Source organism: Sinocyclocheilus grahami, unplaced genomic scaffold, assembly GCF_001515645.1.
Source record: "Sinocyclocheilus grahami isolate Dianchi unplaced genomic scaffold, SAMN03320097.WGS_v1.1 scaffold475.1, whole genome shotgun sequence".
NCBI classification, from domain to species: domain Eukaryota; kingdom Metazoa; phylum Chordata; class Actinopteri; order Cypriniformes; family Cyprinidae; genus Sinocyclocheilus; species Sinocyclocheilus grahami.
Window position 1 is genome coordinate 845,519 of NW_015505654.1, and position 27,520 is coordinate 873,038.

The 27,520-nt window shown below is 37.5% G+C and overlaps 3 protein-coding genes across 4 annotated transcripts; 1 reads left to right on the top strand and 2 right to left on the bottom strand.

Annotated features, from left to right (window-relative positions):
* The first annotated feature begins 8,311 nt into the window (after nucleotides 1–8,311).
* LOC107553584 (nitric oxide synthase, inducible-like) lies at nucleotides 8,312–17,941 on the top strand. Its single transcript, XM_016235852.1, has 25 exons — nucleotides 8,312–8,435; nucleotides 8,515–8,628; nucleotides 9,257–9,405; nucleotides 9,849–10,011; nucleotides 10,107–10,198; nucleotides 10,630–10,771; nucleotides 10,919–11,058; nucleotides 11,219–11,393; nucleotides 11,486–11,587; nucleotides 11,753–11,947; nucleotides 12,416–12,498; nucleotides 12,599–12,743; nucleotides 12,840–12,944; nucleotides 13,479–13,528; nucleotides 13,622–13,796; nucleotides 13,904–14,024; nucleotides 14,141–14,219; nucleotides 14,300–14,490; nucleotides 14,609–14,775; nucleotides 14,895–15,105; nucleotides 15,228–15,315; nucleotides 15,429–15,550; nucleotides 15,745–15,893; nucleotides 17,142–17,336; nucleotides 17,446–17,941. Exons 1-25 carry the CDS (start codon nucleotides 8,376–8,378, stop codon nucleotides 17,482–17,484), a joined length of 3,252 nt encoding a protein of 1,083 aa, XP_016091338.1. The 5' UTR covers nucleotides 8,312–8,375; the 3' UTR covers nucleotides 17,485–17,941.
* A 1,707-nt stretch (nucleotides 17,942–19,648) lies between these two features.
* Nucleotides 19,649–20,640, bottom strand: LOC107553606 (survival motor neuron protein 1-like). Its single transcript, XM_016235895.1, has 5 exons — nucleotides 20,476–20,640; nucleotides 20,269–20,343; nucleotides 20,022–20,132; nucleotides 19,858–19,924; nucleotides 19,649–19,731 (listed from the first exon to the last, which is right to left on the bottom strand). The coding sequence occupies exons 1-4, from the start codon at nucleotides 20,539–20,541 to the stop codon at nucleotides 19,868–19,870; spliced, it is 309 nt and encodes a 102-aa protein (XP_016091381.1). The 5' UTR covers nucleotides 20,542–20,640; the 3' UTR covers nucleotides 19,649–19,731; nucleotides 19,858–19,867.
* Nucleotides 20,641–22,267: 1,627 nt separating this feature from the next.
* On the bottom strand, nucleotides 22,268–25,190 carry LOC107553605 (survival motor neuron protein 1-like). 2 transcript variants are annotated; one of them, XM_016235893.1, is made up of 9 exons: nucleotides 25,039–25,188; nucleotides 24,703–24,774; nucleotides 24,457–24,576; nucleotides 24,173–24,370; nucleotides 23,095–23,256; nucleotides 22,888–22,962; nucleotides 22,641–22,751; nucleotides 22,477–22,543; nucleotides 22,268–22,350 (listed from the first exon to the last, which is right to left on the bottom strand). In XM_016235893.1, the coding sequence occupies exons 1-8, from the start codon at nucleotides 25,084–25,086 to the stop codon at nucleotides 22,487–22,489; spliced, it is 843 nt and encodes a 280-aa protein (XP_016091379.1). In that variant the 5' UTR covers nucleotides 25,087–25,188; the 3' UTR covers nucleotides 22,268–22,350; nucleotides 22,477–22,486. The 2 variants fall into 2 exon arrangements, with proteins under 2 accessions (XP_016091379.1, XP_016091380.1); XM_016235894.1 differs by lacking the exon at nucleotides 24,703–24,774 and having other exon boundaries at nucleotides 25,039–25,190.
* Between the last annotated feature and the right edge of the window lie 2,330 nt (nucleotides 25,191–27,520).

Here is a 27,520-nt window from a genome sequence, read left to right on the forward strand (position 1 = left end):
ATCCCCAGAGCAAATAAAGTACTTTCCATGATTTGTGAGCAGGTACAGCGTCCTCTGTTGGACGCATGAGGTGTATCAACAAAACAACACGTAGCCTATTTGACCAGGCAATTGCACCGTTGAGCTCTTTCTGAAAGGGTTGTGGGGATATAAAATAGGTAACATTTCTTACGCCGATAAGCCTAGCTACTTTGACGCGATAAAATGGCGCAAACACGATTCAGCCTTTCATGCTCAACTGGGGATATAATTAAACAACTAAACAGCTTTAAAGTTGAAGAGTTTGAAGAGTCCATGGTGACACCTTTGTCACCAGTCCATGCCTGTGAAGAAAGACACGAGGACCAGAGATGTAAAAGTACTAAGAAATTATACTTTAGTAAAGGTATGGATTTTATGTCAGAATTTTACTCCAGTATCTAGCCAAAAACATAGGTCTACTTGAGCGAAAAGATTCCTGTAAAATCTGTCTTATTGGGGTCCCCCTCAGTAGAAACCGCGGTTCGGGGGATCGTCAGACCGAAAGGGGCACTTAGCGTCGGCGATTAACGTGTCAGGTGCTCGAGCCCCCCTGCACCAACCCCCAACAATTTTAAACTTTCAGGTCAAGCTTTGGTAACCCTGTTGAAAAAACCAGCATATGCTGGTTAGGTATGTTTTGACGCTGGGATGCTGGTTTAAGCTGGTCCTTTGCTGGTCTTTTGCTGGTTTATGCTGGTCATGTGCTGGCAAAGGACCAGCATAAACCAGCAACGGACCAGCATAAACCAGCAAAGGACCAGTTTAAACCAGGAAAGGACCAGCATAAACCAGCAAAGGGCCAGCATAAACCAGCAAAGGACCAGTTTAAACCAGGAAAGGACCAGCATAAACCAGCAAAGGGCCAGCATAAACCAGCAAAGGACCAGTTTAAACCAGGAAAGGACCAGCATAAACCAGCAAAGGGCCAGCATAAACCAGCAAAGGACCAGTTTAAACCAGGAAAGGACCAGCATAAACCAGCAAAGGGCCAGCATAAACCAGCAAAGGACCAGTTTAAACCAGGAAAGGACCAGCATAAACCAGCAAAGGGCCAGCATAAACCAGCAAAGGACCAGTTTAAACCAGGAAAGGACCAGCATAAACCAGCAAAGGGCCAGCATAAACCAGCAAAGGACCAGTTTAAACCAGGAAAGGACCAGCATAAACCAGCAAAGGGCCAGCATAAACCAGCAAAGGACCAGTTTAAACCAGGAAAGGACCAGCATAAACCAGCAAAGGGCCAGCATAAACCAGCAAAGGACCAGTTTAAACCAGGAAAGGACCAGCATAAACCAGCAAAGGGCCAGCATAAACCAGCAAAGGACCAGTTTAAACCAGGAAAGGACCAGCATAAACCAGCAAAGGGCCAGCATAAACCAGCAAAGGACCAGTTTAAACCAGGAAAGGACCAGCATAAACCAGCAAAGGGCCAGCATAAACCAGCAAAGGACCAGTTTAAACCAGGAAAGGACCAGCATAAACCAGCAAAGGGCCAGCATAAACCAGCAAAGGACCAGCTTAAACCAGCATCCCAGCGTCAAAACATACCTAACCAGCATATGCTGTTTTTTCAACAGGGAATTCAGCATCATTTGTCTTGAATAACATTTAGGCTACTAATTCTCTTTTATAATTCTTCATCTTCTTTGTTGTAAGGTGTATTATGATGGGTTAAAAGGAAAACAGAAGTGAGTTCAGAATTAATTGACAATATCACGAATACTGCCACCTGGTGTTTAACAATAAAAAATATTTGACTCAATTAAAATTTAACTTGAGAGGCTGATGTGAGATGTTTTTATAAGAAACAAACAAGGAAGTAAATTTTCTAAATGTAGTATTAGGCTATGTCATGTTTTTTATCAAATATATTGCTACTGTGATTCGTCTTTTTCGACATTTTCAGGTTCATTGTGGAAAAAAAGGAGGAAGTTTGATGGCAAAGAATATGATTTTAATAGAAGGAACATAATTTTAGTGAAAAATTATAGAACGGATGTCGACTGTTTTTTATGTCTCTTTACCTGCGCCAGCATACACAATTTTGAAAGATCTTAAACCGTAATACAGAGAGTATTGTTCTTACCTCACATCATGTGCAGCCCCATGCAGATGCTGAAACCGTAAAACTTTTGTGTAAGAGACCATGTTGAATCATGATGAAGGAATGCCTTTGAAAAGCACAACCAACTCCATTAACTATTTAGAGCATTCATTTTCTCATTTATATTTTACTGGAAGGAAATAATGAGAAAACATGTCACAGTTCATTAACAAGTTTTACTGCTTTGCCTTTCTTGTTCAGTCTTTATTAGTTTGCATTCAAGCATTGAGGTGCAACATTTAAACTGTCACCCATTTTTTACATTAAATTATCTTAAAATGTATGCATTCATGCTTTATTTCAAACTTTATTAAATATCTCTACATATCAAGTTGCCACATAGTGACTGCTACATACTGTCAACCAGGGTTATTAAAGTTAACTAGAACTAAAACCATTAAAAAATACACATTAACTCAAATAAAATAAAAAATAAAATAAAACAGTTTCAGTTAGCTGTCAACATTTGAACTTGATGTACTAAAATAACTTAAACTGAAATAAAAATGAATAAAAACTGTATAGTCCAAAACATTTAAAATGTTCATGACACAAGACTATTGCCCACTTTGAAAGTACAGTATGACAAGTTTAATGAGTATTATAACACCCAGGAAGCAATGGTTCAGCAATAATAAGGAAGTTGGATATTACTCATTTGAATGCTATCAGTTAATTACTTTGTTTTGATTCAGGATTATTATTAGAAGCATACAACAGTTAGTTATTTGATATAATATTTACTAAAAAACAGCTTCTAAGTATTAAAGATGCAGTTTAGTGATGTTTCATAACATATCAGTTACAGTTTTCCATGGTATTCCAAAACTTACCTTTAGTTATATAATCATCTACCAAAAGAATGACGTTTTGCTTGTCTGATCACACTATTTCAAAGAAAGATACAGTAGTTCCAGGAAGAGCTCATCCCACTCATTTGTGTATTTCTCAGCCTTGAAATATACGTTTTCATCACTAACATATTGTGTTCTTTGTTTATACACTCTGAATTTGTTGTTATGCTGAGTATGCTTAAAATACTAATAGTAAGGTTTAATTGTATGGTGTCATTACACATTTAGAAATAAAGTTCACTTTCTTTTATTTGTTGTGACTATAGTCATATACTCTATAGAGTTACAAAATACAGACTCAGTAGAGACTTAATTGAAGGGTATCATTACACATTTTGGAGGACAAGCATCATTTTTTTTTTTTTTTTTTTTACTTTTTGTATAAACTGTCAGTTTTAGTTGGTATTCTTATCTATTGTGTGAATCGACTTTGAAAAGGACAACAGCAGAGGTATGGAAAGATTAGATGGTGGATTGTTCGTTCATTTGTCACATTTAATGAGAAAACCCAAACTTTCCACAAATGAACAATAGGGCAGTTCACGATACCATTCAAGGAAACAAAACATAACAGTTGAATTAAAGCAAAACCAAAACTGAAGTGACTGCTTTGTTCATCATATGTGTCTATATAAATAAAATATGAGTTAAATATGAGTTAATATTAAGAAATCGGAGAAACTAAAGTATGTGTTTTATGTTTTTTTTCTGAGATCAAAAACTATTTCTATTTTAATTATTAAAAAATATTTAATAATATTTTTTTTATAAATAATTTTAAATTCTGTGATCAAGAAAGGTACTTCTGAGAGATGACTATATGCAATTACAGGATCCTTCTTTTGCTTACATAAATGCAACCACATTCAAAAATTAAACCAAGTATTCTTTATTCTTGTGAAATATTAAAGTTATAGTTCACTCTAAAACGAAAGTTCAGTCATAATTAGCTTATCCTCATGTCTTTCCAAGCCTGTCTGATTTTCTGTGTGATTTTTGTGGAACATGAAAGAAGATATTTTGAGAAATGGTTGCCAAAATGGTTTTGTTACCAAAATCATTTCATTTCTTTTTCTGCTCTGAAGAAGAAACAAAGTCATACAGGTTCGGAACAATGTGGCAGAAGTCAGAAAGAGCTTTATTGTCAAGTATGTTTGCACGTACAAGGAATTTGTTTTGGTGACAGAAGCTTCCAGTACACAACAACAACAACAACAACACACAGATATAAACAATAAAGATATGAATAAAACACACACACACATGTGTGTATATATATATATATATATATATATATATATATATATATATATGTGTGTGTGTGTGTGTGTGTATATAAACAAAAATAGACTTGTTTGTATTGTATGTACAGGTATGCTATAGATGGAATATAATAGAGTAAGATGTAGGGATGGACTAAGTGGCATTGCACATATTTTTATTGCACAATGGGGAGAGCATTTAGCTGTTCATGAGGTAGATTTCCTGGGGAAAGAAACTTTTCTTGTGCCTGGCTGTCCTGGTGTTCGGTGATCTGTAGTGCCGGCCAGACGGCAAAGGTTCAAAAAGGAGATGGCTTGGATGTGAGAGATCCAGAGTGATTTGGTGCGGCTGTTTGACATGAATTTCCCCAGTCTCACTAGCTGTTTCCTATAGAAAGCTGGTGATCCATTGACTGATAGAGCTAGGAACAGAGAGCTGGGTTAGTTTGGTCTGGAGGAGTGTTGGGATGATAGTGTTGAAGGCCAAACTGAAATCCACAAAGAGGATCCTCACATAAGTCCCCGGTTTGTCCAGATGCTGCAGGATGAAGTGCAGTCCCATGTTTGCCACATCATCCACACTCTTAAAAATAAAGGTTCTTCAAGCGATGCCATAGAAGAACCATTTTTGGTTCCACAAAGAACCATTCAGTCAAAGGTTCTTTAAAGAACCATCTCTTTCTTGCGTTTTTATAATCTGAAGAACCTTATTTCGCCACAAAGAACCTTTTGGGAAACAGAAAGGTTCTTCAGATGTTAAAGGTTCTTTATGGAACCATTTAGACAAAAAGGTTCTTCTATGGCATCGTGAAGCACCTTTATTTTTAAGAGTGCACAGACCTGTTTGCTCGGTAAGCAAACTGCAGGGGGTCCAGTAAGGGTCCAGTGATGTCCTTCAGATAAGCCAACACCGGTGTCTCAAATGACTTCATGACCACAGATGTTAGGGCAACAGATCTGTAGTCATTAAGTCTTGTGATTTTGGGTTTCCATGTAAATCCAGTGATCTGTTAAAGATCTGTAAAAAGATGTGGGCCAGCTAGTTAGAAGAACAGGTTTTCAGACAAGCTGGTGAAACACCATCTGGGCCTGGTGCTTTCCTTCTCTTTTGTTTCCTGAAGACCTGACACACATTATCTTCACTGATCCAAAGCGCGGGGTGTTGTTGGAGGTGTTGATGGCTGTGTAGAGAGATGTAGGGTATAGGGTGTGAGACCGGGAGCTTCAATTCTATAGTAAAACACTTTCAGATCCGGTGTTGATTCGCCTGTGCTAAATCTTGTAGTTTTTAATGTCTTTCAGGCCTTTTCACACTGAAGCAGAGTCTTTAGAGTAGCTCCTCTTAGGCTCTCTATTCTCCTTTGTCAGTGTGCTCTTAGCCTGATTGTCCAAGATTCTGTCCCCACTCCTGTAGGCATCCTCTGGCCTGACGAAGATGTCTGAGTTTTGCTGTGAACCATGGCTAATCATTGTTGTATAAATAAGTCCTGAATGCATATATCCTCACAGAAACTGATATACTATGTTACAGAATCTGTAAGCTCATCTAGATCAGTGGCAGCAGCTTCAAAAACACTCCAATCAGTGCAGTTGAAACAGTCTTGTAATGCTCACTCTGTTTTGTTGATCTATCTCTTTACAGTCCTTTACAGGGAGGAGCCGCTCCCATCAGTTTTTTGTGTTCTGCGTGCGGCTCAAATGCTCTGCTCTCCACGCAAATATAAAAGCTGATGTCGGTTAATGAAGATTTAATGGATGAACTCGCTGCTCGATTGGACTCATGTCGTGTCCGAAAGTGATAAGAGTTTCAGTTTTATGGACGTCGCCATCTTTGATATTACTTCAAAGTCACTGTTGCTATGGTAACTGGTAAGGAATACAGGCTTGACTCCCGTTGCACGTTCATACTGACAGTTTTCGAGAAGATACTGTAAGCTGCTGTGTGAACGGGACATTTCGAGTCTCACACCTGTAAGTAAACACGGTTGTCAGTCCCAAAAACTGACAGTGTGAACGTAGCCCTTAAGAAGGGTGAGCAAATTATGACAACATTTTCCCGTCCTTTAAGACAAAAAGAAAGGTGTGGCATCTGAAATCAGTGTTAATAGACTAGGTTTCTTGAAAGGCCATGGCCTCACAATAGTACAATAGATATTTTGCTGCTTATGATCTGCTTTCTACAGTCATGTTATTTGCATTGGTTGCCTGCATAAGACAAAAACAAAATAAAAAAATGGGATGGGGGGGGGGGGGGGGGGGGGCATTACGTACAAGGAAATTGACTTTCCTAAAAAATGTGTTCCTCAAAATAGTTTCTTCTAAAAATAGGTTACTTTTTATAAGACCATATAAATAACTCAAGGAAACCATTCTACCCTTTTCGCAAGCTTTCTATTCACATTAGTTTCCAGTGTTTCTTAAGAGTTCTATCTATCACATCTCACAGTATCAGGCAGATTGTCAGTCCCTAATGTCTGTCTTGATCATTTTCAGTTTACTGAGCATTTAAAATAAACACTGAAGTTAGAAGAAGAGAACAGAACAGACAAAAGAAAGACACATCCATAATATTAGCCATTTATGCCGTGCTTTGCAATATATCAGTGAGCCATTTCAATATTTATGAGGTGATGATAAGCATCAGTGTGTTTAAAACATACAATTATTAGACCATTATGGAAGATGAAGATACAAGTAAGTAAGAAAATTATCTTTTCTATAATTAATAATTCCATTCATTTCCTGACAGCAATCCATCATATGTCAAATGAAGAATACACACATGACATACTGGGCATGAGTCCAGGTTTTTATTTTACCAAGATAACATTGCTTTCAGCAGTGACCTTCATATTTTAGCTATAAACATGCGAACGGATCATCACATGGTTACTGGCATGTGGCAAGCAGAAATATGCTATGGCAGTTTACCTTACAACGCTTATGCATAAGCTTTTCTTTTGTGGTGAAAATATGCCTACTCGTGTTTCTTGTAAAAACACACCTTTGTCTGGTATCACAAATCTAGGACGTCAGTGGTGAGATGCATTGCTTAATATCGTCTGAGATCATCAGATGACATTGTCTAATGATGGTCTTTTTTGTGGATAGAAAAATTCTGCAGCCCAGTTCAAGCATAAATACAGAGATAATGTCTTTCACGGAAATGCTTTTCAAATGCATCTGCCATTAATCCAGCTCTAATGGACAAGTGTATTTAAAGAATTCTTGTTTATCAGTCTGTAGGCATGACCAGGAACTGAGTGGGACAACAGCCAAGCCAATCTGAAGTTATGGGGCTTGTAGAGTGTAAATAACACGGAAACATCGGCGATCTGTCAGTCGGTAGTGATTTGATTTGTTAAGTGTCATCAGTGTCAAACTGGAAACTGCATTGCGAAGCTGATGACAGATGCAGGGTACTACATTTTCATAACTGTAGCACACAGTGCCCCTCAAACAATGTCCTGCAAGTATCATCGTATAGTCACATCATAATCATTTTTTAAATTATTTCTAATTTGCTTAATATCTAATCTATTTTCCAGCAAAATGTTCCTCTTGCCTGCCCTGCAATGCTGGAAATCTGGGGGGAAAGCATATAGTTCATAAGTGTTTTCCTTTTCATAGTCTTCTGTCTTTTGGGGTTTAAAGCACAAAGGTATAATTGAGCTATACTTGGTTAGGCTAGATGTACTATTTATATAGTAAAGGAAAAAGGAAATGCATTTTTTAAAATAAAGATTATGCTTAAGATTGAGGAAGTTTCTTTTGGTCCTTCCCTTTTCAGCATCAAGAAATTTGGGTTGGTACAGATTCCATTACAGCTCACACCCTGCAGTGATAGGAGGCAATGATTCACCCAGTGCATCCTTAACTACTATATAATCGGATGTTAATACCAGAATATGAAACAGAGTACTACTGCTGTTTAGGTACTGAGACAGAAACTGTACACTTGAAAAAATTAAATACTTTATTTTTGTTTCTTTCTATTTCATTATCCTAGCATTTTACTTGTTTTCACCAGGTCTTAATTACTCTGCATTGTTTTTGATCTCAGGTTATAGCAACACTGTAACTGAAATCTCATAGACATTATTAGAATTTGGCAGCAATAATATTTTCAGCAGGATGGGAAAACAAGCCCGAACCACAACCATTGTGAAAGACAAACCCACTGTGCAGACTGAGGTTAGTAACCCATCTTATATTTTGCTAGACATTTATTGTGTCCTTCAGTTTGATTAACAAATTGATTTTTTAACTCTAGCTGAAAGTGGAAAGGTCAGTCGATCGGCCAGTTCGATGTCCATTTGCTGTTCATTTGCGAAACTACACGGATGGCTCGACCCACCAAGATATGCTGCATCACAGAGCAGTTAAGGTATCTTTAAATTGTAATTAAAATAACTGCATGTTTATAACAGTTTTGAACTGAAGAGAACAATGTTCTTTAGCTTAACACAATAAAGTAAGATGTTACAATAGCAACTAAAAATTTTAATGTGACCCTGGACCACAAAACCAGTCTTAAGTCGCTGGGGTATATTTGTAGCAATAGCCAAAAAAAACATTGTATGGGTCAAAATTATCAAATTTTTATTTTATGCCAAAAATCATTAGGATAAGTAAAGATTATGTTCCATGAAGATATTTTGTAAATTTACGACTGTAAATATATCCAAACTTAATTTTTGATTAGTTATATGCATTGCCAAGACCTTCATTTGGACAACTTTAAAGGCAATTTTCTCAGTATTTTGATTTTTTTTTTTTTTCAGATTCCAGATTTTCAATTAGTTGTATCTCGGCCAAATATTGTCCTATCCTAACAAACCATACATCAATGGAAAGCTTTATTCATTATTAAATCTAAATAAAAAAAATTGACCCTTATGGCTGGTTTTGTGGTCCAGGGTCACAAATGTGAATGCGGTTTTACTGATTTCGCAAAACATACTTTTATAACAAGAAAAATTACTTTAAATACATATTCATTTGTTCCCCTCCAGAATATGGCCTGCAATTCCAAAACTTGCGAAGGCTCCATCATGAATCCCAAAACTCTGATACATGGTCCTTCCAAAATGACACCTTCCTCAGATGACATCCTCACCCAGGCATCGGATTTTATCGATCAGTACTACAAATCATTCAAAATGTAAGAGCAATGTACTCTGTACAAAAATAAAGATAAGCTTATTTTAATGGCATTACAATGAAACCATGGCAAATATTCCAGTGAATGATATTGTAGGTCAGACTTAAAATTTAATTTTATACAGTATGTAACAGGGGGACCCTCTCACCATCCAGTCTGACTGAAAATAGTTAACCACTCTTGACAAGCTTATGTCATCACTCATGCTTATTAAGATATGATTGTGTGGGTGGAGAGGTGGAGTTCCTATCAACTGCCTTTCATTTTTATTATGAGAGCGTTTTCTTTTGGTTCCAGGAACCCGTCAAAGTAGAATAAAAGATTCACTCTTTATTAACGAAAACAGAAACGATTATATTTCGTTCGTCTTTTAAAACAGGAATGGAAATGTGACAGTTGGTTTACTTTACAAGGTGAATAACCTATTTTTACCATTTGCTCAGCCCGAATCAAACGGAGCACCAGGCTCGGATTGACAGGGTCACACTGGAGATCACCCTGACTGGCTCCTACACACTCACTACAGATGAGCTCGCTTTTGGGGCCAAACATGCTTGGAGAAACGCGCCGAGGTGCATTGGCAGGATCCAGTGGGCCAATTTACAGGTTTGATAGCCTATTTTTCGCGCACATTATGGCTAGCACTTAGGCTACATTAATGTAAGGCTAAGTAAGTTATACTAAGTAAGTATCTTCTACAGCTTTTCGATGCGCGTCAGTGCAAGACCGCCAAGGACATGTTTAATGCCTTGTGTACTCATCTTAATTATGCCACCAATGGAGGAAACTTGAGGTAAGTTGAATTTATTTATTGCTATAGTCATCATCAATTCTGTAACTAGTATATTATTGTCAGTAAGCACAAAAAATCTTGATACAACAGCAAATGTCGTGACGCAGTTTTGAAAAAGAAACAAAAGACCATTGTAATTTAATTTTAAAAGTTTAAGTTTTTTTTCTTTGCACCTCGTAATAACTCTGGAATTAGAAACTGAATTGTATAATTGATATTATTATTGTTGTTTATTATTATTATTATTATTGGGTTTACAGGGTATTTACTTTTTTTTTTTTAACAATTTTGTCAAGATAAATATACTGTATACTTTATGTGGTAGCATCTATATTAACTGTTTTTATCCAAGTCAAATGTACCATGAAATAGGACAATGACTTTGATTTTGATTAATTGAGGAACGCTCATTTTCCTTTTGGTTTTGGTAGATCTGCCATCACTGTGTTCCCTAAAAGAACAGACGGAGAGCATGATTTCCGTGTGTGGAACAGTCAGCTTATAAAGTACGCAGGCTACCAGATGGAAGATGGTAGTGTGATTGGAGACCCAGCAGGTGTGGAGTTTACACAGGTAACCAAAATAGAAGTATTGAGGAGGGCAAATATTTTGTAATTATTTTTTATTTAAATTTTGAATGGCATCTGCCAACCGAATCTTTGCCTCTATTAAGAAATATTCACATATGATAACTGCTGGAAATGTTCACTATTTCTATAGGTGTGCATTCACCTGGGATGGAAACCAAAGTATGGTCGATTTGATGTGCTTCCACTGGTCCTGCAGGCGAATGGAGAGGACCCTGAAGTTTTTGATATTCCTCCAGAACTGATCCTGGAGGTCCCAATAGAGCACCCAGAGTAAGTGATTTGGGTCATTCCAGGGAAAGGGGGATATATTTGATTTCTAAATTTTTTGAGGTAACAAATTTTGTATAGTTATATTCCAGAGGTTTCAGAAAAAATATACATTTACGGGTCATTCTGTGATCAGACAGTGTTATGTTCTGCTTTTGTTCAGGTATGAATGGTTCAAAGATCTAAACCTCAAGTGGTATGCAATTCCTGCAGTGGCCAGCATGCTCATGGAAATTGGTGGTCTGGAATTCACAGCATGTCCTTTCAATGGCTGGTACATGGGCACAGAGATCGGAGTCAGGGACTTCTGTGACAGCCAGCGCTACAACGTTTTGGAGGTAGTTCGGCCTTACTGTCTCATGATGATAGCATAACACATCCCGCAACTTTTGATATTGATGTTTTGCTTTTACTGCTTTATGTCCTGTAGCGGGTCGGCCAGCTAATGGGCTTAGAGACACGCAAGCTGTCTTCATTGTGGAAAGACCAAGCACTTGTGGCTATCAATGTTGCAGTGATTCATAGCTACCAGGTAAAGATGGGATATATGGTAGAAATATTGATATGCATATTGATTCAAGATCCTGCGGTCTTACTGTTATAGTTTCTGAAATAATATTCATGAAAATAGATTTAGGAAAGATGATAAAGCCATTTATATATTTATTGGTCTTTATATTGCTACATTGGTGTGCAGAAAAATAAGGTCACCATCACGGACCACCATTCAGCAAGCGAGTCTTTCATGCAGCATTTGGAGACAGAAGTTCGTCAGCGTGGAGGCTGTCCAGCTGATTGGGTGTGGTTGGTCCCGCCCATGTCTGGCTCCCTCACCCCCGTGTACCATCAGGAGATGCTCAACTACATCCTTTCCCCCTTCTTCTATTACCAGGTATCAAACTTTCTGATTAATCATCATCAGACATAACTTAGATACAGATAACAGATACACTACTGTTCAAAAGTTTTAATATTTGTTTTCATTTGAAAGAAATTAATACTTTTATCTAGAAAGGATGCATTCAATTGATCAAGAGAGAGTAAATACATTTATAATGTTACAAAAGATTTCTATTGGAAATAAACACTGTTCTTTTGAACTTTCTATTCATCAAAGAGTCATGAAAAAGATGAATCGCGGTATCCTCAAAAGTTTTAAGCAGCACAACTGTTGCATAATAAGAAGAAATGTTTCTTGAGCAGCAAATCAGCATATTAGAATGATTTCTGAAGGATCATGTGACACTGAAGACAAAAACAATACCTAAAAACAATACGGAACTTTTGAACGGTAGTGTTTATAAAGAAAACTTTGACATTAGCAGTGTAAACACGGTGTAAATTTGTGGTGTTTTGGAAGGCTGATGCATGGCTAACACACAAGTGGAAAGATGAGAAGAAAGGTCTTCGGAGATGTAAGGTCAGCTTCAAAGGACTCATAAGGTACAGACCAGCAGCTTCTCCAAACAAAACAACACTGCACTACATTCATGCCAACTACCAATGCCATTAATATAAAAATACTTGTGTTCTTTCTTTTTAGAGCAGTGTTTTTTTCTCAAATGCTCATCAAAGCAGTCATGGCCAAGAGGGTGCGCTGCACTGTTCTCTATGCCACAGAAACAGGGAAGTCACTGACCTTTGCCAAAAAACTGAACACCATGCTCAACCGTGCCTTCGACTCCAGGGTAAGAAATGCTGTGTTTAAAAAATGCTTTTCAAATATTACATTAATACCAGATCAGTATATGAAAAGCAACATTTGTTCTTGTTTCCTAATATAGCTGGTCTGCATGGAGGATTATGATTTCAGTGAGCTTGAGACAGAGAGTCTTCTGATGGTGGTCACCAGTACTTTCGGCAATGGGGAAAGCCCAGGAAACGGAGTGGTATGGTCATAATATTGCAAATAATTATATGTAATATGTGACCCTGGACCACAAAACCAGTCATAAGGGTCAATTTTTCGAAATTGAGATTTATACATAATCTGAAAGCTGACTAAATAAGGTTTGTTAGGAGAGGACAATATTTGGCCGAGATACAACTATTTGAAAATCTGGAATCTGAGGGTGCCAAAAAAAATCAAAATATTGAGAAAATCGCCTTTAAGGTTGTCCAAATGAAGTTCTTAGCAATGCATATTACTAATCAAAAATTAAGTTTTAATATATTTACAGTAGGAAATTTACAAAATATCTTCATGGAACATGATCTTTACTTAATATACTAATGATTTTTGGCATAAAAGAAAAATCAATACGTTTGACCCATACAATGTATTTTTGTCTATTACTACAAATACACCCCAGCGAATTAAGACTGGTTTTGTGGTCCAGTGTCACATATATAAATATATTAAAATCAATACACTTGGTTCATTGCAAATTCTACACATTTTATTATCATTTTCTTTCCCTCAGAGCTTCAAGAAGCAGCTTTTCAACTTGCAACACCTGAAAAACACTGTCAGGTTTGTAGCCTAGCACTGCAAAGATTTTCACTATCATCACCTGTAAATATTCTGTTGTAGAGCAGAAGCCCTGACATGCTCTTCTCACTACAGGTACAGTGTGTTTGGCCTTGGCTCACGTGTGTACCCACAATTCTGTGCCTTTGCCCATGCTGTGGATGACAAGCTTGCTGAGTTGGGGGCCAAGCGTCTGACTGCCACAGGGGAGGGAGATGAACTTAATGGGCAGGACGAGGCTTTCTCTGCCTGGGCTTGCACTGCTTTTAAGGTTGGCGAGGTTTCCCTCTGTGCTTGGAAATTATGATTCAGTGAATCAACTAATTAATCTGCTACTACTATAGCAAACAAATGACACATATGTGTTTTTAATTTAAGGATGCATGTGAGGAGTTTAACATTAAAAAACAGCTGAAAGCTGTTGAGGAACAGTCGGACGACTGGGACCCACTGAGATACAGAGTGCAGCATGACAGTTGCACTCTGGACCGAGTTACAGGTACACCTCTACCTCTACTTATCAAAACCCTAATAATTCAGTCAATAAAGTTTTATCAAACCTCAATAAACACGATTTTACGGTATTTATATGAATGTATCTTCTGTTTTTTACAGCACTGTCTGCTCTTCACTCTAAAACTGTGTTTCCTATGACGCTGAAAAGAAGGCAGAAACTGCAGTGCGCTCAGTCAAGGTTTGATTCTACAACTTCACTAAAACTTGTAAACATTTTTGACAGCGCTGTTTATTTAAACTTATTTATTCCCTTTTCAGTCGTTCTACTATCCTGGTTGAGCTGAAGACAGATGGAAACGCAGAGGCCTTGAACTTTGCCCCTGGAGATCATGTGGGGATTTTTCCAGAGAATTCTCCAGAGCTGGTGGATGGTATTTTGAAGCATCTCCCAGATGCCCCTCCAGTAAACCAGAGTTTTCACCTGGAGTCCCTTTCAGACTCTAGCCATGGTAACTATCACTAATGACAGTTATAATAAACTATATACAAGTATAGTTGGGAAGTGTTTCTGTTGAGCCCCAAAATTCAAGCTTATTTTTTATGGATCTTTCCTGTGGTGTCTTTCAGAGGAAAAGAGATGGCTGACAGATGAACGTATCCCTGCTTGCACGCTGGCGCATGCTCTTACATATTTCATTGATGTCACAACTCCACCTTCGCAAAGCCTGCTGCGCAAACTCTCAACAGTGGCGGGTCAAGAAGAGGATCGCAAACGACTTGAAGCACTTGCATCTGTAATTGCGTTACATTCGTCCTTTTTAAGAATTGAAATGGGGCACTTGTTCATGATTTTGTACGAAATGACACGTATTTCCAGTGGGTGCATTTACAGGATTCCTCCATTTCTCCATAGGATTTCCAGGAATACTCTACATGGAAAGATTTCTACAGGCCCACCTTCTTGGAGGTGCTCGAAGAATTTCCCTCTCTGAAGGTCCCTGCCACCTTCCTTCTCAGCCAGCTTCCTCTGCTGAAGCCTCGTCTGTACTCGGTCAGCTCCTCATTGGACCGTCATCCGAACGAACTACACCTCACTGTATCTGTGGTGGAGTACCACACTCAGGGTATGATACTGATACTAAACCTATAACAAACATACAAAACAAAGACATTAGACAATTCTTCTATAACTAAAAGCCATGTTTCACCATAAATGAGGATAATGTTCTGTTTTGTTCTACTGTAGGTGGAAAAGGCCCACTACATTTTGGCACCTGCAGCACATGGCTTAACACCATCAAAAGAGGACACACAGTTCCCTGCTTTGTTCACCGGTACTGATAGTTAAAAGCTGAATATAAATGTCTAATTTAAATAAAATGGCATTTTGGCTTTTTGTATTCCATATCTTAATAAAATAGAAAACTTGACTTGCTCATGATTTCAGCTCGGGTGGATTCCATCTCCCAGAAGACCCCAGCACTCCAGTTATTCTGATAGGAGCTGGTAGTGGTATTGCTCCTTTCCGTAGCTTCTGGCAACAGCGCATCCATGACATGAAAAAGACAGGTAATCTAATTTAATTTTTCATGAAGTTCAGACAAAAAAGCTTATAATGTCTTAAGATTCAATGAGGTTCTACCCAAAACAGTTATCACAGTATCCTGCATTTTATTTGAGCTGTCTTTAGTTCTTGTTTCTCTTTTAAATCTTTCAAGTTTTTGTCCTAAATAATTTGTCTTATTTAACCAACTCATTTTTAGGTCTGCAAGTTAGTCCTATGACACTGCTATTTGGGTGTCGTGATTCAGAATCAGACCATCTGTATAAAGTAGAAACACTGAAGTTGAGACTTGATGGCATTCTGGGCAATGTCAACACAGCTTACTCTCGGCAACCTGGTAAACCAAAGGTACGTCTCTGAAGTTCCGGAAATGACACGTATTTCCAGTGGATGCATTTACAGGATTCCTCCATTTCTCCATAGGATTTCCAGGAATACTCTCATGGAAAGATTTCTACAGGCCCACCTTCTTGGAGGTGCTCGAAGAATTTCCCTCTCTGAAGGTCCCTGCCACCTTCCTTCTCAGCCAGCTTCCTCTGCTGAAGCCTCGTCTGTACTCGGTCAGCTCCTCATTGGACCGTCATCCGAACGAACTACACCTCACTGTATCTGTGGTGGAGTACCACACTCAGGGTATGATACTGATACTAAACCTATAACAAACATACAAATTTGAGACATTAGACAATTCTTCTATAACTAAAAGCCATGTTTCACCATAAATGAGGATAATGTTCTGTTTTGTTCTACTGTAGGTGGAAAAGGCCCACTACATTTTGGCACCTGCAGCACATGGCTTAACACCATCAAAAGAGGACACACAGTTCCCTGCTTTGTTCACCGGTACTGATAGTTAAAAGCTGAATATAAATGTCTAATTTAAATAAAATGGCATTTTGGCTTTTTGTATTCCATATCTTAATAAAATAGAAAACTTGACTTGCTCATGATTTCAGCTCGGGTGGATTCCATCTCCCAGAAGACCCCAGCACTCCAGTTATTCTGATAGGAGCTGGTAGTGGTATTGCTCCTTTCCGTAGCTTCTGGCAACAGCGCATCCATGACATGAAAAAGACAGGTAATCTAATTTAATTTTTCATGAAGTTCAGACAAAAAAGCTTATAATGTCTTAAGATTCAATGAGGTTCTACCCAAAACAGTTATCACAGTATCCTGCATTTTATTTGAGCTGTCTTTAGTTCTTGTTTCTCTTTTAAATCTTTCAAGTTTTTGTCCTAAATAATTTGTCTTATTTAACCAACTCATTTTTAGGTCTGCAAGTTAGTCCTATGACACTGCTATTTGGGTGTCGTGATTCAGAATCAGACCATCTGTATAAAGTAGAAACACTGAAGTTGAGACTTGATGGCATTCTGGGCAATGTCAACACAGCTTACTCTCGGCAACCTGGTAAACCAAAGGTACGTCTCTGAAGTTCCGTTCATGCTGTATTATACTAGAAATAATGTTTATTTAGGTTTGTGTGTCAAAATCCAGTTCCATCCAGTCAAGTCTATTCTATTCATCAAACACATTTACACTGGGATCAGTTGGTGCCTTCAGTCTGTAACTGTAAGCTTGTGTTGTTTGGAGCAGATGTATGTGCAGGATGTCTTGAGGGAGCAGCTCTCTGAAAAAGCCGTGGAGGTTCTACACAAAAACGCAGGTCATCTGTATGTCTGCGGTGGCATGAACATGGCCCGAGATGTTGCTGGCACTTTGCAGGATATCCTGGCAAGTAAAACAGGCATGGCCATTGCAGAAGCTGGAGAATATCTGGAGAGAATGAAGGTGAGCTCTCAAAATGCATTTAGATTCACTGTTTCGATCTTCATGTCCTTATATGAACTGCCTTGTGGCCAGTGAACTCATGCCATCATCTTTTTTTCTTTTTTGGCAGGTTGAGAAGAGATACCATGAAGACATTTTTGGAGCTTAATGGCAGAGATCTGCTGCATCATGTAAAGAAAAATCAGTTTCACCACATGCACGTTTAACTATTGTGATTCAAATGTGCTTTCACTGTGTATATTCTTGAACAGTTTTAAACTGATGTAAATATAGCTTCTCTGTATCAGTATGGACAAACAGGATGATTACATATGTACCCTTATTGTATGATGGGCAAGACTCTGTGATTTAAAATGCTCTATTTTAAGAGGAAAATATATGGCTTTAGTTTATTGAGCTCATTTCTTTTTTTTTATTTCATTTCTCAAAGATATTTCTGACATTTTCTAATGTCTTCTATGTACTGTATGACTTTTGAGACATGCCAATTTCATTGTTCTATAAGCAATAAGCAGCCAGCATTTGATAATTGTATTTTATTTTATTAATGATCTTTCTTAGATAATTTATAGTGAAATGAATTTGATTTAGGTCAAGAATGAAATGTATGTGTATGTCTAATTGTATAAATTAAATAAATTAATTGTCAGATTTGGATAAAGTGTGTATGCGTGTTGGTGGGGGGTGCAATGAAATCTAATCACAGTGCAAAATAACATTTAGTGCGATTAAAGACACAATGAAACAAATGAATTAAACAGATATACTGTTTTAACACAACATCTAAATAAGTAATCAAACAGTAGAAGGTAAATCTCTTATTTCTTCATATTCTTTCAAGACACCATGTTGGGTTCCAAAGGCAGGGCACACAGACATAGTAACCAAACAAAATGAAACAAATAGTTATGAACATTTTATATCATGACATGTGACATGAGTGGAATTAGCAAGATTGAACTAAACTGAAAGTGGAAGATGCTGAACTACAAAACACAGTCAATCAAACAGCCAATCAGAGAGACATTCTAGAGAAGGAGGAGAAGGAAACATCCAGAAAACCAGTTGCTCTGAAAAATCTTATCTGGTAAACATTGCAAGAGAAACGTATCAAATTAAAAACAAACAAACAGAGAACAAAAGAGACTAAGACCATGGCAAAATAGGAAGAAGAAAAAAAAGTTCAGTAGAGTTAAGTAGTGTTTAGGCACCACGCAATTGAATGCAAGTTCTACTGAGGTGTCACATGACAGTATTGCCATGTGTTAACCCACAGGTCAGTTCAGTGAGAAGCTTCACCCAACACTCTGACCTCTTGAGAGACAGAAATGGCCACAGGTAAGCAAAATAAATGTTTGTTCAATATTTAAGAACAAAATGACTGCATGTTTGTTAGACACAAACTTACAATTTTTAGACAAGCATTCACTCATTTAGCTCATTTCACAAACTAAACTAGTCTACGTTGGCCTGCCAGAATTGCCAAAAATGCCCAAGAAAATATTGAAAAGCTTTAAAATAATATGAATAGCAGCTATGCTAATCCTTCTGAATTTGCTTTCCTCTGTCTCAGGATGCTCATGCCGAGGTTACCAGAGAGTGCACCAGATCCAGCAACCTGACACCAATACCAGTCAGATGATGAGAATATCAGTCTCCTCGGATGGATTTCACAGGAAGTAAACCATTAAAAACTAAAGCCCATACCAGATAAGGCAAGGAGGAAGAGTTTGTTAAACAAGAGAGATGCTAACTTAGGCCTACATGAGACCAGTGGTTTTCAACCCCAAGGTCCCCCACTTTTGTATATTCATTATAAAAATGCCCATGGAGCTTTAAGATTACATTAATTTCCATGACTTTTCCATGTCTAGAAATCACATTTTTAAATTAGGGTACCTCATATATAAAGGCTTTCCAAGTCTGTGTGAAACCTGGTTCTTAAAAGAAAAAAATTAATGAATTAAAATAAGAATAACCTTAATTTATTGCTTTAAAAAAAAAAAAATCTAAAGCACCAGCCACTTGGTTGAAGACCAGTGCATTAGACAGTACAAGTTATCACATCTACAATACACAATTTATATGGGCTTGTTGAAATAAAGACAAATGCCTGATACTATGACCTTTGATACTATGAATTTTTGAAGATTTTTTACTTCAGCCACATCAGTGACATGCAGCAAATGAATGCTAATGAAATCTGAATGAAATGTAAATTTGTAACGCTTGATCAAGCTACCAAAATTATTTGTAGCTAGTCTCTATTAAAGTGATCTCTTAATAAAAACACACTTTGGAAAAGAGCACAATTACTTTTAATTCATTTATTTACAAACAATACAAAATAGAATACTGAATCAAGTCCGTTGCAGCATCACGTTCATATTCCGCTCTATAATGGAAAAAAGGTAATTCAGTAAACCTAAACTAGAAATTTGGATACTCAAAGCAATATGTAAAAGGTAAAAATTTACCAACACTCCATAAAAAAAAAAAAAATCTAAAAATAAAAACCAACCGCTGGATCTTTATTTCCGATGTGACTTCTTAGATGCTGCAGCCTCTCTACGACCTTGTTTTAAACCCTGTGAACGAGACAAGAGTTTGAGCTTTGATTGAAAAACAACCAGGTGCATGAAGACACTTGTGAATGGCAAGTAGTTCCAAATAGTAAAACTGTACCAAATAGTATCCCGTGTGATAGCCACTCATGTACCAGGAAATAAGCATACTGCCCAAAGCTTCATCATCCTCTAGAGAGTCTGGACTCATTGGTGGAGGTGGTGGGATCATCTGGACCAACAATAATTTCACATTTTAGTTGATTTGCTCCCATAAAAAGCTGTATGTGCTTCTTAAAATGCCATTACTAGATCACTTTTCCTGTAAGAATATGTTTAGAATGTGTTTATTTCCAGCTGGTTCTTACTGGGGGACCGGGTGGAATCATGGGAGGCCATCCAGGGAAGAAAGGTCCAGGACCTTCTGATCGTCTACCATCCATCTGGAGAAAACATAGTATTTTGTGTGATGCAATATAAAAACCACTTAACTGACAAGCTAATGAATCACTTTGCAATGTTGAATACTGCCTTTTATAACAAGAAAAGAGAGCGTCACAGCATTCAACATTCACCTTTTGGAAATGAGGTCCTGGTGGGGGTCCAGGTGGGAAACCAGGAACCCATGATGGAGGCCCCATGGGGGATCTGCCTTTAGATTTGTGCTTCTGATGACCGGACTGCCGTGGAGTAAAAGATCGATCACTCTCCTCTGTCGAAGACTCAGCCTCTTTGACCTGCAATTAGACAAATGAAAACAGTGCAAAATAACATTTAGTGCGATTAAAGACACAATGAAACAAATGAATTAAACAGATATACTGTTTTAACACAACATCTAAATAAGTAATCAAACAGTAGAAGGTAAATCTCTTATTTCTTCATATTCTTTCAAGACACCATGTTGGGTTCCAAAGGCAGGGCACACAGACATAGTAACCAAACAAAATGAAACAAATAGTTATGAACATTTTATATCATGACATGTGACATGAGTGGAATTAGCAAGATTGAACTAAACTGAAAGTGGAAGATGCTGAACTACAAAACACAGTCAATCAAACAGCCAATCAGAGAGACATTCTAGAGAAGGAGGAGAAGGAAACATCCAGAAAACCAGTTGCTCTGAAAAATCTTATCTGGTAAACATTGCAAGAGAAACGTATCAAATTAAAAACAAACAAACAGAGAACAAAAGAGACTAAGACCATGGCAAAATAGGAAGAAGAAAAAAAAGTTCAGTAGAGTTAAGTAGTGTTTAGGCACCACGCAATTGAATGCAAGTTCTACTGAGGTGTCACATGACAGTATTGCCATGTGTTAACCCACAGGTCAGTTCAGTGAGAAGCTTCACCCAACACTCTGACCTCTTGAGAGACAGAAATGGCCACAGGTAAGCAAAATAAATGTTTGTTCAATATTTAAGAACAAAATGACTGCATGTTTGTTAGACACAAACTTACAATTTTTAGACAAGCATTCACTCATTTAGCTCATTTCACAAACTAAACTAGTCTACGTTGGCCTGCCAGAATTGCCAAAAATGCCCAAGAAAATATTGAAAAGCTTTAAAATAATATGAATAGCAGCTATGCTAATCCTTCTGAATTTGCTTTCCTCTGTCTCAGGATGCTCATGCCGAGGTTACCAGAGAGTGCACCAGATCCAGCAACCTGACACCAATACCAGTCAGATGATGAGAATATCAGTCTCCTCGGATGGATTTCACAGGAAGTAAACCATTAAAAACTAAAGCCCATACCAGATAAGGCAAGGAGGAAGAGTTTGTTAAACAAGAGAGATGCTAACTTAGGCCTACATGAGACCAGTGGTTTTCAACCCCAAGGTCCCCCACTTTTGTATATTCATTATAAAAATGCCCATGGAGCTTTAAGATTACATTAATTTCCATGACTTTTCCATGTCTAGAAATCACATTTTTAAATTAGGGTACCTCATATATAAAGGCTTTCCAAGTCTGTGTGAAACCTGGTTCTTAAAAGAAAAAAATTAATGAATTAAAATAAGAATAACCTTAATTTATTGCTTTAAAAAAAAAAAAATCTAAAGCACCAGCCACTTGGTTGAAGACCAGTGCATTAGACAGTACAAGTTATCACATCTACAATACACAATTTATATGGGCTTGTTGAAATAAAGACAAATGCCTGATACTATGACCTTTGATACTATGAATTTTTGAAGATTTTTTACTTCAGCCACATCAGTGACATGCAGCAAATGAATGCTAATGAAATCTGAATGAAATGTAAATTTGTAACGCTTGATCAAGCTACCAAAATTATTTGTAGCTAGTCTCTATTAAAGTGATCTCTTAATAAAAACACACTTTGGAAAAGAGCACAATTACTTTTAATTCATTTATTTACAAACAATACAAAATAGAATACTGAATCAAGTCCGTTGCAGCATCACGTTCATATTCCGCTCTATAATGGAAAAAAGGTAATTCAGTAAACCTAAACTAGAAATTTGGATACTCAAAGCAATATGTAAAAGGTAAAAATTTACCAACACTCCATAAAAAAAAAAAAAATCTAAAAATAAAAACCAACCGCTGGATCTTTATTTCCGATGTGACTTCTTAGATGCTGCAGCCTCTCTACGACCTTGTTTTAAACCCTGTGAACGAGACAAGAGTTTGAGCTTTGATTGAAAAACAACCAGGTGCATGAAGACACTTGTGAATGGCAAGTAGTTCCAAATAGTAAAACTGTACCAAATAGTATCCCGTGTGATAGCCACTCATGTACCAGGAAATAAGCATACTGCCCAAAGCTTCATCATCCTCTAGAGAGTCTGGACTCATTGGTGGAGGTGGTGGGATCATCTGGACCAACAATAATTTCACATTTTAGTTGATTTGCTCCCATAAAAAGCTGTATGTGCTTCTTAAAATGCCATTACTAGATCACTTTTCCTGTAAGAATATGTTTAGAATGTGTTTATTTCCAGCTGGTTCTTACTGGGGGACCGGGTGGAATCATGGGAGGCCATCCAGGGAAGAAAGGTCCAGGACCTTCTGATCGTCTACCATCCATCTGGAGAAAACATAGTATTTTGTGTGATGCAATATAAAAACCACTTAACTGACAAGCTAATGAATCACTTTGCAATGTTGAATACTGCCTTTTATAACAAGAAAAGAGAGCGTCACAGCATTCAACATTCACCTTTTGGAAATGAGGTCCTGGTGGGGGTCCAGGTGGGAAACCAGGAACCCATGATGGAGGCCCCATGGGGGATCTGCCTTTAGATTTGTGCTTCTGATGACCGGACTGCCGTGGAGTAAAAGATCGATCACTCTCCTCTGTCGAAGACTCAGCCTCTTTGACCTGCAATTAGACAAATGAAAAGCAATATTATACAACCGCATTATTAAAGGAATAGTTCACCCAAAAATGAAAACCTGATAAAAATGTACTCCCTGTTAGGCCATTCAAGATGTAGATGAGTTTGTTTCTTCATCGGAACAGATTTGGAGAAATTTAGCAGTACATCATTTGCTCATCAATAGATCCTCTGCAGTGAATGAGCGTTCAATCAGCTGATAAAAAAAACATCACAATAATCCACAACACGGCTCCAGTCCATCAATTATCATTACTTGTGAAGTGGAAAGCTACATGTTTGTAGTAAATCCATCATTAAGACATTTTTAACTTCTAACCACTGCTTCTGGGTAAAATACAAGTCCTCTATCCATAATACTGCTTTCTGCAGTGAAACAGTTGCGTCACCTGAATCAGGAGAGAAATATAGACAGAACAAGCACCGCTTACAAGCAAAAACAGTTCCAAACAAATATGCCGCTAGATTTTGTTGTGAGAGGAGAACAGGAGATTTCTGCTTTCTCTTCTCAGAGATTTTTCCTCTTCTTCACTGGAAGAAGCGGTACTATGGATTTGGCCAGAAGCGATGGCTTAAAGTTAAAAACACCTTAATTTGCTCTTACAAACATGCAGCTTTTCGCTTCACAAGATGTTAATTGATGGACTGGAGTCGTGCACATTATTGTGATGTTTTTATCAGTTTCTCATTCTGACGGCACCCATTCACTACAGAGGATCGATTGGTGAGCAAGTGATATATTGCTAAATTTCTGTTTCGATGAAGAAAACTCATCTACAACCTGAACGGCCTGAGGCAGGTAAATACATTTCTGCAAATTTTCATTTTTGGGTGAACCATTTCTTAAATCCCTCAAATGACTAGAGTGTCTAATTAAAAGCAGTGTCACATTCTACATACATCTGCTGTTTTTTGAGTGTCTTCATCCAAATCTGAAGCCTCTGTCAGAAGGTCACTGAGGTTCTGCTCTTCCTCATTACCATAGTCAGTATAACGGACCACACAGGTGCCCTTCTCCTGGTCGATTGAGGAAATCGTAGCAACATACAAGTTGCCATCTTCAGACCAGAATGCACAACAGGTGTCTCCAACTTGCCACTGTATAACACATTTCAGTTCATCTACATTGGCCTGTATTATTTTGGTCCTTCAAATCAATAAGTACTGACACTATTCACGATTACCTCTTTATCAGGTGCTGCATTACATCTTTTTCTGCTTTTACTCTTTTTGTTGTTTTTCCGCTTCTTCCCAGGGTTATCTTTTTTGTGTGGTGTCACATTATCCTCTCCTTTTAATGCATTCTGTTGGGTAAAGGAGGAGGAGGAGGAGGAGCAGAAGCAGAGAGAAAAACAACATCGGGCTTACTGAAGAAGCGAAGCGAAGCAAAGTAAAATGCAATGGTCGCATGTCTTTTAAGCGTTATTTACCTTGAACGACACAACCGCTTTATCGTATGCTTTAATTAAAGCTGTATCATCCCAAATATCAGAATCATCACCCTGAAAAGAGGAAAGAGATCACTGGCCAATGAACTCTGCTGAATGCTTTATGCGAACATATTTCTCAGACGTTGTTACTCCAACTGACTTTAAGACCAAAACCACAAAACAAAAGCACCGCAAAATAGAAATGTCGGACTGGACTTTTAATGTGCAGCTAACAAAATGCTAGCTGACGAGCACAACAATCTGCTATTTTCTCGAATCTAAAACACGAGCCAGAGTAGCTCAATCGAATCTCTTTTAAAATGGTTTAATACTCACTTGAACCGTCCCACGACAAAATAGGACTTCTTCCGCACCATTCGCCATGGGAATTTATTATTTAAAACCGTAAAGCAATATTTCACAAGTGCAACATGCGCCACTGCTGTACGCCAACTGCTGATGACGCTCAAATCATGCGACACTAACGATGCCCGTTGTTTTGAGTCGAATCTTTTCAACAAACGGATCTAAAAACACAACTGTACTTTCAGAAGCTCGATTTCTAATGCGCTGAGCACCGCTAACAAATAAAATATACTGTAAAGTGTTTTATTACTTGATAGTAATATATAATCACACGCATACGAAACAGTTGGTTTTCATAAACAGCATTTATGTTACAATGTGCAAAAACTTTATAGTCGATGTGTAAATCAGTGCGATATTGCGCTTCTAAATTACGTAATGTTTATGAACTAATCACGGCTGCAATGAACTGTGATACATGAAATGACAGTATAATTAATGTCATTTGTTTTACAGAGTTTATGAACTATAAAACTTGTGCAGTTATGCTAATTAAATTAAGAAACTTTGTTGCAGTTACCCCAACAAGACAATGTAAACGTCTCAATTGCATTGTCTGTAAATCTGCAAAAAACAAATGTACAGAGGTCCTATTTTTGACTGGTGGCCCACATAACATTTTCAACACCACCGAAGAGGACAGTTAAAAAAAGTGCTTATTCAAAAAAGAGTTATTCCAAAATGGTACCACAACAGGCCTATAACAGGTTATCTGCGGGATTTAAAAAACAAACAAATGTAAGGCTTTTTAAGACCTTTTTAAGACATGCACAAATACACCATATGAGTGAGGTAGGGAAATGTCTATATGGTAGCATATTAAACTGTAAAATGACTGTAAAAAGCATGATTTACAGTTCAGATAGGCCTACGGGTTTTCACAAAAACAAAAAGTTTTTAAAAATGATAAACACGTCTCAGCCTTTAAACATTTAAGATAAGGGATTAGTCAAAAGTATCAATTATTATATTAATTTAAACAGTTATTATCAATCAATTGCTATATTAATTAAAGAACATATAAATATATCTTAGTGTCTTAATTGTGTAGATTTTTTATAATGCATTAACTTCTTGTTGATCCACCGGTTCACATTTAAAAACATGTGCTGATTTTCGCATTGTTCATAACAAAGGCAGCAGAAGGGCTGATTGAAAATGCACACTCATTCTCTGCCAGCAGGAGGCGCTTTTGGAACCGCAGAAATAAAGCGGTTTCCCCGGTAACAGCAGACGGTACACAAAGCAGCACAGCACCAGACTTTGAAACCTGCAGCGCTAATATTTATTTAATGAAATCATGCTTTTTGAAGTTTAATCGTCACATCGCAATTCTCGTCTTTCCATCCCCAAATTTAAGACCTCTCGAAATCATAATTAAGACTTTCTTGGACCATTTAAGAATTTTTTTATGGCCTTAAATGTGAATTTTTAAGGACCCGCGAAAACCCTAAGAACATAATGTCGACTATGCATTTTACCTTTGAAATTTGAGGTAAGTGCAACTCTGGCGTCTTTCATACTTCTTTGTGAGCAGTGGTGAAAGTTAATTACGGTTTCCAAACTCCAAAAATATGGGTATCACTTTGAACTTGGTAAAAAGGTCATCCATTTACCATCTTGACTGGAAAATACGATTTTCATTGTCAATTTTTTACATTTATTTTTTGCTAATGAATGTTAATGAAAGTGAATGTTCAGATTAGAGTACACTTACGCTGTAATTAATACGGGAAGCGGCTGGAAACTAGCGACCTCTCCTGGTTGGAGTTATTATCTTCATAAACTGAAAAGCAATCTTCAGTAGGCTTATATTTCAAACGTTTTCCAAACCGATCATCCGAGTCTAATATGATCCAGCGGGCCGCACTAAAAGACACTGCGGGCCGCCAGTTGCCCATCCCTGAAATAAAAATAGAATATCCGAGTATTTAGAACCGGTTCTTTGCAACGGACTGTTCAAATGAACCGATTCGCGAAAATGAGTCGGCTGCGACACGTAGGGTTTACCTGTTGCTTAGCAACTCAGATTGCCTCCGCGTGAAAATATTTATTTTTAAAAAATAAATTAAAACATTTATTTCTATAGAAAAACTGAGACGTTCTGGATTTCAGCTGGCATGTTTCCACAAGAGTTTATTATCCGCTTCCCAGATAACATGAACATTTTCACTGTTTCCACTCACAGTCACAACAGTAAGTGAGCTAATAAATACAAATTATCTTTAATACAAATTATCTTTAATAATGTCTTTACATTCCTTTGAACTTGGTAAAAAGGTCATCCATTTACCATCTTGACTGGAAAATACGATTTTCATTGTCAATTTTTTTACATTTATTTTTTGCTAATGAATGTTAATGAAAGTGAATGTTCAGATTAGAGTACACTTACGCTGTAATTAATACGGGAAGCGGCTGGAAACTAGCGACCTCTCCTGGTTGGAGTTAT

Bases quoted from the DNA above. Each gene is read 5' to 3' on its own strand.
- LOC107553584 (XM_016235852.1), top strand. From the start codon at position 8,376: ATGGGAAAACAAGCCCGAACCACAACCATTGTGAAAGACAAACCCACT. The intron at 12,744-12,839 runs GTAAGAAATGCT...TTCCTAATATAG, and splicing joins ACCGTGCCTTCGACTCCAGG to CTGGTCTGCATGGAGGATTA. The intron at 15,316-15,428 runs GTACTGATAGTT...TCATGATTTCAG, and splicing joins GTTCCCTGCTTTGTTCACCG to CTCGGGTGGATTCCATCTCC.
- LOC107553605 (XM_016235893.1), bottom strand. From the start codon at position 25,086: ATGGCGAATGGTGCGGAAGAAGTCCTATTTTGTCGTGGGACGGTTCAA. The intron at 24,577-24,702 runs GTAAATAACGCT...TTTACCCAACAG, and splicing joins AAGCGGTTGTGTCGTTCAAG to AATGCATTAAAAGGAGAGGA. The intron at 22,544-22,640 runs GTACAGTTTTAC...TCTCGTTCACAG, and splicing joins ATCACACGGGATACTATTTG to GGTTTAAAACAAGGTCGTAG.
- LOC107553606 (XM_016235895.1), bottom strand. From the start codon at position 20,541: ATGGGGCCTCCATCATGGGTTCCTGGTTTCCCACCTGGACCCCCACCA. The intron at 20,344-20,475 runs GTGAATGTTGAA...TGTTTTCTCCAG, and splicing joins CAGGACCTCATTTCCAAAAG to ATGGATGGTAGACGATCAGA. The intron at 20,133-20,268 runs GTAAGAACCAGC...TTGTTGGTCCAG, and splicing joins TGATTCCACCCGGTCCCCCA to ATGATCCCACCACCTCCACC.